Source organism: Mauremys mutica, chromosome 12 (assembly GCF_020497125.1).
Source record: "Mauremys mutica isolate MM-2020 ecotype Southern chromosome 12, ASM2049712v1, whole genome shotgun sequence".
Taxonomy (NCBI): domain Eukaryota; kingdom Metazoa; phylum Chordata; order Testudines; family Geoemydidae; genus Mauremys; species Mauremys mutica.
Window position 1 is genome coordinate 4,543,095 of NC_059083.1, and position 12,086 is coordinate 4,555,180.

The following is a 12,086-nucleotide window of genomic DNA, read 5'->3' on the forward strand; positions in this document are numbered from 1 at the left end:
CCGCCAAGCACCCCTTCGCCCAGAGACCTCCCCCACAGATCCCAGCGCCCTCACCCAGAGATCTCACCCACAGATCCCTACGCCCGGCACCCCCTCGCCCAGAGACCTCCCCCAAAGATCCCAGCGCCCTCACCCAGAGATCTCACCCACAGATCCCTACGCCCGGCACCCCCTCGCCCAGAGACCTCCCCCATAGATCCCTACGCCCGGCGCCCCCTCGCCCAGAGACCTCCCTCACTGATCCCTATGCCCGGCACCCCCCTGCACAGAGACCTCCCCCACAGATCCCTATGCCCGGCGCCCCCTCACCCAGAGACCTCCCCCACAGTTCCCTACGCCCGGCACCCCCTCCCCCCCGCCCAGAGACCTGCCCCACAGATCCCTATGCCCGGCATCCCCTCACCCAGAGACCCCCCCCACAAATACCTACGCCCGGTGCCCCCTCACCCAGAGACCTCCCTCACAGATCCCTACGCCCGGCATCCCCTCACCCAGAGACCCCCCCACAGATCCCTATGCCCGGTGTCCCTGTCGGGGACTCGAACCCCAACAGCGAAATTCGTTGTCTGATCACAGAGAACCAGGCAACACCAGCAAGGTCCGATTAAAAGCCATTTATTGATAAGTGCACGTATCAGTAAAGGGCAGCTCGTCTCCAGTGAAAAACCAGCCTGCTCTTTACAGCTTAGCATTAACCTATATAGACAGTTTTATTACGTCATACATCACTCACTTGAGCAAAACCCACCCCCCTTTGTTTAACAACTTATAACTAGACACTTTTTAATATACACACATGCCTAGACTTTATGTCTACAACTTTAGATTATTAATTATGTCTTAACAACACCCAAAAGTAAAAGATACAGGGGAGGTTTAAACAAACCTATCACTCAACCAGAGAGTTAGAATCTGAACCTCAAACACTGTTCTTAGCACAGCTAATGGTATGCCAGGAATGCAGTCTCTGGCTTATCTCACGTTTTCCAGGGCTCTGTTAAACAATGCTGTTTCTCAGTACTTTCCCACTCTGGGATTACCCAGAAACCTTTGCTAGCCTGATTTCAATCAGGTTGGCATAACTGTTTTGTCTGCTATATTTTCATTCAGGCCTAACACCCCCTCACCCAGAGACCTCCCCCACAGATCCCTATGCCCGGCACCCACCCCCCCCGCACAGAGACCTCCCCCACAGATCCCTACGCACGGCGTCCCCTCACCCAGAGACCCCCCCCCCCACAGATACCTACGCCCAGCACCCCCTCGCCCAGAGACCTCCCCCACAGATCCCTACGCCAGGCGTCCCCTCACCGAAAGATCTTCCCCCACAGATCTGGCCAGGTGGAAGTATTTCGGAAAAGGATGCGGGGGTTATAGTGGATCACAAATTGAACATGAGCCAACATGATGTAGGTGCAAAAAATGACTGATATTATGGGATGTATTAACAGGAGAGTTGTATGTAAGATATGGGGCATCATTGTCTACTATGATCAGCCCTGGTGAGGTCTCAGCTGGAGTATTGTGTCCAGTTCTGGGCACTGCACTTTAAGAAAGACGTGGATACATTGGGCAGAGTCCAGAGGAGAGCCATGAAAGCGATAGGTTTGGAAAACCTGATCTAGTGAAGCAAATGCCAAGACGTCTGTTGATTTCAGCAGGATTTGTAACAGGCTCCAAATGCATATTACAAAAACACATACACGTTATTCCCAAGAGCTAGTCATCCGATGCCCGTACGCGACAAAATCCATTGCCATATGTAAGGGGACTGTTGCCCCCTTACTAACATTCAGTGGGGGTGTTTGGTTGCTAGCTCCCAGCACTAAAAGGGGAGGGGTCGATGGCAAATCAGGACCCTGAGACTGACAGTCCCCAGGAACAATGGCAAGAGGCCAATGCTTCAGGTCAGCCTGATTGACAGGACGGGCCGGCTAATCAAGGAGACAGAAGGCCAGGGTGGGTCCCGTCCTCCGTGTGAGCAGGAATGTGCCTGAGTCAGACAGAGTGGGGCTGAGATAAGGAGAAAGCAGGGGCCCAAGCTGAGCTGGGGAGCAGAGCCGGGCCAGATCCAGAGGGGCCAGAGCTGCACCCACAGAGCCAGAGGCACAGCAGATCCTGTGCTGGGAGCAGAGCTGCAGCCAGAGAGCCAGAGGCACGGCCCCAGTGGTTTCTCCAGGAATTGAAATTAGGGGGGGTGTTTGAATTTACTGGGGGGGGTGTCAGGACCAATGAGATATATAAAAGAGAGACGAATAAAGTAAATGTTTTGTTAGGATTATGCAAATTTAACATAAGAATAATGCAAGTTACACCAAAACACATAACAGGTCTAGATTTCTAAAAAAATATACATTTAAAAAAAAAGTATTTAAATTGATTTTTGAAACGTAAGCCATCATGGGGTAAGAGGAAAGTCCTCTCATGGATCAGTAACTGGTTAAAAGATGGGAAACAAAGGGTAGGAATAAATGATCAGTTTTCAGAATGGAGAGAGATAAATAGTGGTATCCCTGAGGGGTCGGTACTGGGACCAGCGCTGTTCAACGTATTCATAAATGATCTGGAAAAATGGGTAAACAGTGAGGTGGCAAAATTTGCAGATGATACAAAACTATTCAAGATAGTTAAGTCCCAGGCAGACTGCGAAGAATTACAAAGGGATCTCATAAAACTGGGTGACTGGGCAACAAAAATGGCAGATGAAATTTAATGTTGATAAATGCAAAGTAATGTACATTGGAAAACAATCTCAACTATACATACAAAATGAAGGAGTCTGAATTAGCTGTTAACACTCAAGAAAGATCTTGCAGTCATTGTGGATAGTTCTCTGAAAACATCCACTCAGTGTGCAGGGGCAGTCAGTGATTCCCAACATTCTGTTTGCTTTTTTAAAAAGAACAGGAGCACTTGTGGCACCCGTCAGGGACTCGAACCCCGACAGCGAGGTTCGTTGTCTGACCGCAGAGAGACAGGCAACACCAGCAAGGTCCGATCAAAAGCTCTTTATTGACAAGTGCACGCATCAATAGAGAGCAGCTCGGCTCCAGAGAGAGCCAACTGCACTTTACTTCTTAGTATCAGCCTATATAGACAGTTTTATTACGTCATAGATCATTCACTTGAACAACCCACCCCCCTTTTCTAACAACTAGAAATTAGACACCTTTAATATACACGCATGCCTAATCTTCTATGTCTACAGCATTAAATTGTTAATAATATCTTAACAAGCACCAAAAATTGGGAATGTAGGGGAGTTAAAAACAAACCGAAGACTAAACCAGGGAGTGAGTAAGGACGCTGGGAGGCTGGGGTTTCTTATCAGTTCTTCAAACACTGTTCCTAACCCAGCACAGCTGGTACTATGCCAGGAATGCAACCCCTCACTTATCTCACTTTTTCCCAGGGCTTTGTGAGACATGCTACTTCTAAGTATTTTTCACTCCAGGATTACCCAGAAGCCCTTGTTAGCCTGACTTCGGTCAGGTTGGCATAACTGGTTTTGTGCTACATCTTTATTCAGGCCTAACACACCTTAGAGACTAACACATTAAAATATCATATTGCCTCTATATAAATCCATGGCACATGTACACCTTGAATACTGTGTGCAAATCTGGTTACCCCATCCCAAAAAAGACATACTGGAAATGCAAAAAGTACAGAGATGGGCAACTAAAATTATTAGGGGTATGAAACAGGAGAAGAAATTAAAATGACTGGGAATTTTCAGCTTAGAAAAGAGTCGACTAAGGGGGGATATTCTAAAATCTTGACTGATGTGAAGAAAGTGAATAAAGTAAATGTTTTGTTAGGATAATACAAATTTAACATAAGGAAAATGCAAGTTACATCAAAACACATAACAGATCTAGATTTCTAAAAAAATATATAATTTAAAAAAATGTAATTAATTTAAATTGACTTTTGAAAAGTAAGCCATCATCGGGTAAGAGGGAAGATCCTCTCATGGATCAGTAACTGGTTAAAAGATGGGAAACAAAGGATAGGAATAAATTATCAGTTTTCACAATGGAGAGAGATAAAAGTGGTATTCTTGAGGGGACAGTACTGGGACCAGTCCTATTCAACATATTCATCTGGAAAAATGGGTAAACAGTGAGGTGGCAAAATTTGCAGATGATACAAAACTATTCAAGATAGTTAAGTCCCAGGCAGACTGCGAAGAGCTACAAAGGGATCTCACAAAACTGCGTGACTGGGCAACAAAATGGCAAATTAAATTCAATGTTGATAAATGCAAAGTAATGCACATTGGAAAGCAATCTCAACTATACATACAAAATGATGGCATCTGAATTAGCTGTTAACACTCAAGGAAGAGATCTTGGAGTCATTGTGGATAGTTCTCTGAAAACATCCACTCCATGTGCAGCAACAGTCACAAAAGCAAACCATGTTGGGAATCATTAAGAAAGGGATAGATAATAAGACAGAAAATATCATATTGCCTCTATATAAATCCATGGTGCGTGCACACCTTGAATAGTGTGTGTAGATCTGGTCACCCATCCTAAAAAATATATATTGGAATTGGAAAAGGTACAGAGATGGGCAACTAAAATGATGAGGGGTATGAAACAGGAGGAGAGATTAAAGTGACTGGGAATTTGCAGCTTAGAAAAGAGATGACTAATGGGGATATGAGAGAGGTCTACAAAATCTTGACTGGTGCGAAGAAAGTGAATAAGGAAATTTTATTTAATCCTTCACATAACACAAGAACTAGCAGTCACCCAATGAAATTAATAGGCAGCAGATTTAAAAAAAACAAAAGGAAGTATTTCTTCACACAATATAAAGTCAACCCAGGGAACTCTTTGCCAGGGGATGCTGTGAAGACCAAAACTATAACAGGATTTTAAAAAGAACTAGATAAATTCCTGGAGAACAGGTCCATCTGTGGCTATTAGCCAGGACGAGAGGGATGCAACGCCATGCTCTGAGTGTCCCTAGCCTGTTTGCCAGAAGCTGAGAATGGGCAACAGGGGATGGATCACTTGATGATTCCCTGTTCTGTTCATTCCCTCTGAAGCACCTGGCCTTGACCACTGTTGTAAGACAGGGTACTGGGCTATATGGACCAGGGGTCTGACCCAGTATGACCATTCTTATGTAAAAATTAATTATAATAAAAATGTTTAGTACAGAAACTCCCCAACATAATGACCTCCCAAGATAGCAACAATGTGAGATAACAACCTTGGTAAATACTGCATTTTAAAAATCTTGGCCTACTGGGAAACATATTTATATAAGTTTCCATTCCCAGTCACAAATCCAGCATTCTGGAGCAAAGTGACTAAAATATAGTCCAACAAACAAATGTTTATTTAACGTGCCCCTCACTTTTCCCTCCACCGCACTCCACTCATCGGTGTTGTCCTTGGTCAGTGGAGACAGAGTTCAGAGGTGCTTTCACATGAGTACACCTTCCAGGTGGGGGACAAAAAGGCACAGATTGCTCTGGCCATGGCTGTTTGTTGTGCCACCGTTCACTCCACCGCTCTTGCCAATGGCCCTGCACAGTCACCTTCTGTTGTCACCTACCACTGTGACATCTCCGAGTTGGTCTCTTGAGGTTCCACCAGCTCTCAGTGATTTCAGCTGAGCTCTCAGGGCTTGGCTACACTTACAAATTTGCAGCGCTGCAGCAGGGTGTGAAAACACACCCTCTCCAGCGCTGCAAATTGCGGCGCTGCAAAGCGCCAGTGTGGTCAAAGCCCCAGCGCTGGGAGCACGGCTCCCAGCGCTGTCCGTTATTCCCCACAGGGAGGTGGAGTACGGACAGCGCTGGGAGAGCTCTCTCCCAGCGCTGGCACTTTGACTACACTTAGCGCTTCAAAGCGCTGCCGCGGCAGCGCTTTGAAGTGTAAGTGTAGCCAAAGCCTCAGTGTGGGAACCTCGCTGCTAGTGCAGTCTGGGCTGTCTCTTACACAAAAACACTGTCCCCACAGGAACACTGTCCCCACAACAGGACTAAGCACTTAGACCTGATTGTCAGTGATTTCAGCTGCAGTGGTCACTTAACAGAACAAAAGACTATCTATTGGAGCCTAATCAGCTCTGTCTTTAAACAGTGGAGAGGGACAGGTCCCCACCCTCTCTCTTGATGCCTTCAAATCATCACAGGCTAAGTACAGTTCTATTGCCCTTTACTCATACAATAAGAACAACATTTCATCCTCCCCCCCCACATTCAAGTGGTTTGTAACCCAACCCCAGCCAAAATCTATCACTTGGACAACACAGCTCTGTTTGCTCGATACCTAGGTAGATTAGGTATGAATGTAAAGATAATCTGACCCTGAAGCCTTAGCCCCCAGCTCATCACTAGCTGTCAGGGAGAACTCATTTAGACTTTGCTTACAAATCATCATTTGAAATTATTAGGTTGGCCAACATCACCGAAATGAATGCACTGACATCATAAAAAACAGCTGTATAAGGAAGCAAGGAAGCTAGTCTATGTTCATACTTTTCAAATCTATTATATTTTTTCAGATACACATATTTTATCATACACTGTATAAGCTTTTGAAGTATTAATGTTTCAGTTTAAATTCAGATTTCCAAACAGTCACTAAATTGGTATGTAACTAGCTCACAAAACTAGGGGGGGTGTTGGGAAAATTCAGGGGGGGTGTACACCCCCCCTGGGGGGGGGTGTAGGGAAATCACTGGCTGCAATGGAGTGTGTGAGTTGGGGGTAGGGGGGTATTAAGGCTGGGTCTTGGAGGGGGTGGTAGGATGGGAGCTGTGGGGAGAGGTTGGTAGATATTTGAGGCTGGAGGCCTGGTGGCAGGGGGTTGCTGGGTACTGGGGGTATCTTTAATTTCTCTCCCTGGCCTGGGGGGGGCTGTTTGACCCCTAAGTCCTGTCCCCCCACATCTGTATGGGGGAGTTGAGTCTGTCTCCTGGCAGCCAAGCCCCACCTGGTGACTGGGAAGCTGTGAGATCCCTGAGGGTGTCTGGGGGTGGTGATGGGATCCTCTGGGGCTGAGAGGGTCATGTGGGGGTGGGGCAGGAGTAGTAGGCTGGAGGGGTCACAGCTCTGTCACTTGCACCCCTGTGTGAGTCATTCCTTGTCTGCTCCCCCATCTAGTGCCCCATAGAGGAGACAGGCCCCATTTCTGGTCTTCCCCCCCCACCCTGAGCCAGCCAGTCCCTGCCCTAGGACTGTATGGGAGCTGGTGCCCCCTAGAGGGGACAGGCCCCATACCCTGTTTCTAGCCTCCATGAGCCATCTGGTCCTTGCCCTGGGGCTGGATTGGGGTCTGTGCCCCATTCTCTGTCCCCTCTGGGGAGGGGTGGTGGGGGAGTCACTGGGGGGTGCTCACCTCTCCCCCTTCCCCCACCCCCAGGGGATGGTTCTGACCCACTTGAAGGTCCAGCCTGGCGAGTGCATCGCTGTGAAGGGGACAGTACCACCAGATGCCAAGAGGTGAGTCTGGGCTGATGGATGTGGGGAGGGAAGAGTTAACCTGATCCCTGGAGGGCAATACTGGGGTTCCCTGAACCCAACAGTGCAGTGGGGGAGTCTCTGGGACCCCTGGATGGGCTCAGCCCTCAAGGGGGCAGCATCTCCCTGCAGGCCCCTCACCCCCTGGGTCTGCATCCTCAGCCCTCCTGAATCCTCCAGGGACCCCCTGCCTCAGCCCTGACCCCTTTCAGGGGGAGCTGTGGGGATGGGGTGTATGTGTGTCAGTGGACTCCTCATGGGATGGGGGGCTGGTGTCCCCAGGACTGACCCCTGAGGGGTCCATGGCCCCAGCCCCTTCTGTGGGGCTGGCTCTCAGCCCCTGCATGGGGTGAGCTCAGTGGGACAGAGCCCCACAGACTGGGGGCACTGGGCTGCAGGGGGACTGGGGCTGGTGTTGGCCCTGTGATGCTCCCCTCCACCCTGGGCAGGGGCTGGAGGGCAGCAGAGAGGATGCTGGGAAAGCTGGGCCGTAGGCTGGTGCATTGTGGGAAGCTCCCATGTGATGCCCAGCAGGTGACTCTGCTGCTGAGGATGGTGGGAAACTGTCCCACAAGGCAGCAGAGCTGCAGCTTTAGCCCAGGGGATTCTGGGAGACTTGCCTGTGACCCAGAGCCTGTGGGGGTGACAGCAGGGGATGCTGGGAAATTCCCATGATGCAATGCATGTCACTGCAGGGGGCTCCATGATGCAGTGCTGTCCCAGAGGATGCTGGGAAGCTTCCACCAGTGCAATAAATCGAGCAGAGGGAATCCTGGGAGATTGTCCCATGGTACAGGGCAGCAGGTGATGGAAGATTTCCCACAATGCTCTGTATGGCAGAGGGGTGGCTGGAAGTTTCCCACAATGCAAAGCGAGTAGCTGCCCCTGTTTGGGGTGGGGGGGGCCCTGGGGTGGGATTCCCTGCTGGCCCCTGGGGAAGCTGCCTGGCCCAGGCAGGGGGTCCCAGCCTGTCTCTCTCCCCTCCAGCTTTGCCCTGAACATGGGCCGGGCTGGCTCGGACCTGGCCCTTCACTTCAACCCCCAGTTCGAGAGCCACGGGGACGCGCGTATCATCATCTGCAACTCGCTGCAGGGCGGGGAGTGGGGGGAGGAGCAGCGGGAGCCGGACTTCCCCTTCCAGCTGGGGCAGGACGCCAAGGTGAGGGGGGCACTGCCTGGGGGAAGATCCCAGCTCCGCCTCTGTGGGGTGGACTGATCTGGGGGGTGAATCGTGAGCTCCCCTCTGGGGCAGAGCACAGCCCCCTTCTCTCCTAGCTGGGGTGGGGTGCAGGGCACTGTCTGGGGGGATGATCACGGCTCCCATTCCTGGTGTGAGATGGGTGTGGGCAGGGCACTGGGGTGGAGTAAAGCCCATGCTTTGGGGGCAGGACTCCCCCTCTCTCTAAGAGCAGCCTTCTCCCATCTCTGGGGCACTGTGTGGAGAAGATCACAGCTCCCCTTTGCTGGGATCAGCTGAATGGGGGGGAAGGGGGCAGGACACTATGGGAAAGACCGCAGCCACCCCATCTCTAGCAGAGGAGTCTGTTGCTAGTGGGGATGTCTCCAGTCCTGGTTGGGAAGGGGGTGTGTGTAAGGTTGGGATGGTATTTAACCCCGTAGGGGGCAGGTGTCTTTGGCTCCGCCCCTCACCCTCTGGCCCCTCCCCCAGATCTGCATCTCCTTCGATGCCCAGGAGCTGACAGTGGCGCTGCCGGGGGAGCAGCAGCTCAAGTTCCCCAACAGGCTGGGGCTGGAGGCCATCGAATTCTTCTCCATGGAGGGAGACTTCAGGGTCAAGTCCATCAAGTTCAAGTGGCTCCTCCCCTTCCCTGCTGGCTCCTCCCCTTCCCTGCTGGCTCCGCCCCCTCCATGGGGAGCTAAAACCTACCAATAAACATGAATCTGCTGGTCACCCTGTGCTGCCCCTGGGCTGGTTATTCACCCCAGTGCAGCCGGGAAGCTGGGACTGGGGCCTGGCTCAGGGGAGCTGGCTGGGCGGAGGCAGGGCTGGTGCAACCATTTAGGCAAACTAGGCAGCCGCCTAATGGTTGGGGGTGCCTAAAAGTCCCCTCAGGGGAGGAGGTGGAGTGGAGGTGAGCTGGGTGCGGGGGTGCATGGGGAGGGCCACCAGCAGTAAGGGGGGGGTGTGGACAGGGGAACCGCTCCCTGCCCCAGCTCACCTCCACTCTGCCTCCTCCGCTGAGCACACAGCCCTGCTCTAAGTCTCCTCCAATGGGAGCCGCAAGCCTGGGTGGGGAGGAGGAGCCGGAGCTGAGGTGAGCTGGGGCGGGCTCCCCAGGTGGGGGTTAGCTGCCATGGCGGGGTTGGGGGAGTCTCCCCAGGTGGGGGTTAGCTTGGGAGGGGGGGGAGAGGTTAGCTGTTGTGGGTCAGGGGTAGCTGCTGTGAGGGGGGGCTTCCCAGGTAGGGGGCTGAGTTAGCTGCCGTGGTGGGGAGGGTGGGGTTAGCTGGGTGGGGGGTGCAAGGTGGAAGTTTCGCCTAGGGTGTGAAACTTCCTTGCACCAGCCCTAGGTGGAGGCTGGGCAGGCAGGGGGAACTAGACCAAGGGGTGTGTGTGGGTGGGGGGAAGACTCTCTCCTTTGGGGGACATGGATCCCTCTGGGACTCATGCAGGGGATGGGGGGGACCTAGGGGTGTAATACTGGAACATGGCCTAGTGGTTGGGAGCTAGGACTCCTGGGTTCCATCTCTGGCTCTCGGAGGCAGAGCTACCGAGAGCAGGCTCATGCCCTGGCAAAAATAATTTTTCAGCCCCCCCCCCCCCCTCAGCAAGGGTGGACTGGCTAAACAGGGCTAATGGGGTTGGGGGGAAGCCAGCCCTAGGCCCCCTTCTGGACGGCCGGGCCCTAGTAATTTGTACTGGCTTCCCCTCCCCTCGTTGGCCCTGCTGGGGGAGGAGTGGGGTCTAGTGGGATACAGGGTGGGGTGGCTGGGAGCCAGGACTCCTGGGATCTCTCCCAGCCATGATGGGGGAAACAACTCTCTGGAGGGAGAGGACAGGGGCTGTCACACCATTTTCACCTTCTCTCCTACTTTGAAATTTTTTCTTGAACTTCTCACCGGCTAGTAGCCATATGAGGAGAAAGGTCCCATCTCCCCTTTACCCTGGAGCCAGCCGCTATCCCCAGCCTGGGGCCAGATTAGAGCCAGGCCACCTAGAGGGGATCAGGCCCCCATGTCCCATTGCCTAAACCAGCTGTTCTCCAGCTGGGGTCTGTGGGCGCAGGGGAGTCTATGGACACTGCACAGGGGGCCTGCAAAATAGTATTTGGGGGTGGGGGAACCTCACTGCAGATGCATGGGAAGTGGGGGTGTCACCCCCCCACACTCGTGCCTTCCATTTGGCCCTGGTGCTGATGGGGTGGAGCAGAGCTGTGGTATCTCCTGGGCTAGCTGCTGCCTGCTCAGGGAGCCCCTGGCTGTGAGGCCACCTCCTAAGGCTACCGCAGAGGGATGGGAGAGAATCTCTTCTGCAGGGATGCAGGAATTTTTGGTGGGGGGGCCCCCCCACCCAGACAGACTAGATGATCTGCTGAGGTGAGGCTGGAGGTGGTGCTCCTTCCCCAAGCTCTCAAATGGTTGTGTGGGGGGGGGGGGGAGCAGGGAGCTTGCTCAATTTGGAATGAATCTGTTTCAGAATGAAAGTCTCAGGATGAATTAGCGAAGTCTGCATGGCTGCTTTTGTTGGTGAAACTTGTGCTGGTGAGGGGTGTTCCTCCTCCCTTCCCCCATCTGACCGGCGTAACATTTTACTGATCGGTGGGCTAGTGTAGACATAGTTTTAGTAAATGCTGATTAACTTTTCTGGATGGCCCGTGGTAGACAAGCTCAGAGTTAAATGTGCTCAGGCCTCCTCACAGGCAGATTGTGAATAGTTTTTATTATGAAACAAGCCCCCAGGAAAGACCTTTAAATAAAGGAGAAATAATTTAAGGGTTTTACAAAAGCACAGAGGGAATATTCCACACCCACTGCTCATGCACAATGCCCCAACGCTTTCATTGTATCTGTCCCAACACCCCGTTCCATGGGCTAACAACCACACACGTACAGACCTGGGGCTCAAACTATTAACAATAGGCATCCCTGACACACTTCCACCAGGTGTTAATGTTTTCTACGGCTGGCTGCTCTGCCTCCCAGCCGTTGTTAAGCTTGTCCCTTTGCTCTCACAGCTAGTGGGTGGAACACAAAATTCAGCTCTGATGTTCTAATTTTTTTTCCGCTGCTTCCAGTGTGTCCCTTAAACAGCGTCATCTGCCCATCAGGCAGCCCAATGCTCACTTGTCCACCATCTAGCAGTTACCAGGGTGATTGAGAAATGTTCCTTTTTCTCTTCACACAGCCTGCATGTGGCCTCACTAATCAAGGTATCCAACAGTAAGCCGGCTCTCCTAGAATAACAGGATCAATCTCCATGCAATTAATGTCCATAGTGTTCTAGGGGCAAACAGTTCTTCCTCCATTAATTTAAACAGCTTTTAGTGTTGAAAGATCCTACCAGCACAGACCCTCCCAAACCACCTGTCCATCTTTGGAGCACCATGGAGAAATACCACTGTGTGTTTATAAATTCTAC

At 51.8% G+C, this 12,086-nt stretch overlaps 1 protein-coding gene across 1 annotated transcript; it reads left to right on the plus strand.

Annotated features, from left to right (window-relative positions):
- The first annotated feature begins 6,713 nt into the window (after positions 1-6,713).
- LOC123345825 (16 kDa beta-galactoside-binding lectin-like) lies at positions 6,714-9,383 on the plus strand. Its single transcript, XM_044982882.1, has 4 exons — positions 6,714-6,725; positions 7,392-7,471; positions 8,477-8,648; positions 9,159-9,383. Exons 1-4 carry the CDS (start codon positions 6,717-6,719, stop codon positions 9,381-9,383), a joined length of 486 nt encoding a protein of 161 aa, XP_044838817.1. The 5' UTR covers positions 6,714-6,716.
- The last annotated feature ends 2,703 nt before the right edge of the window (positions 9,384-12,086 follow it).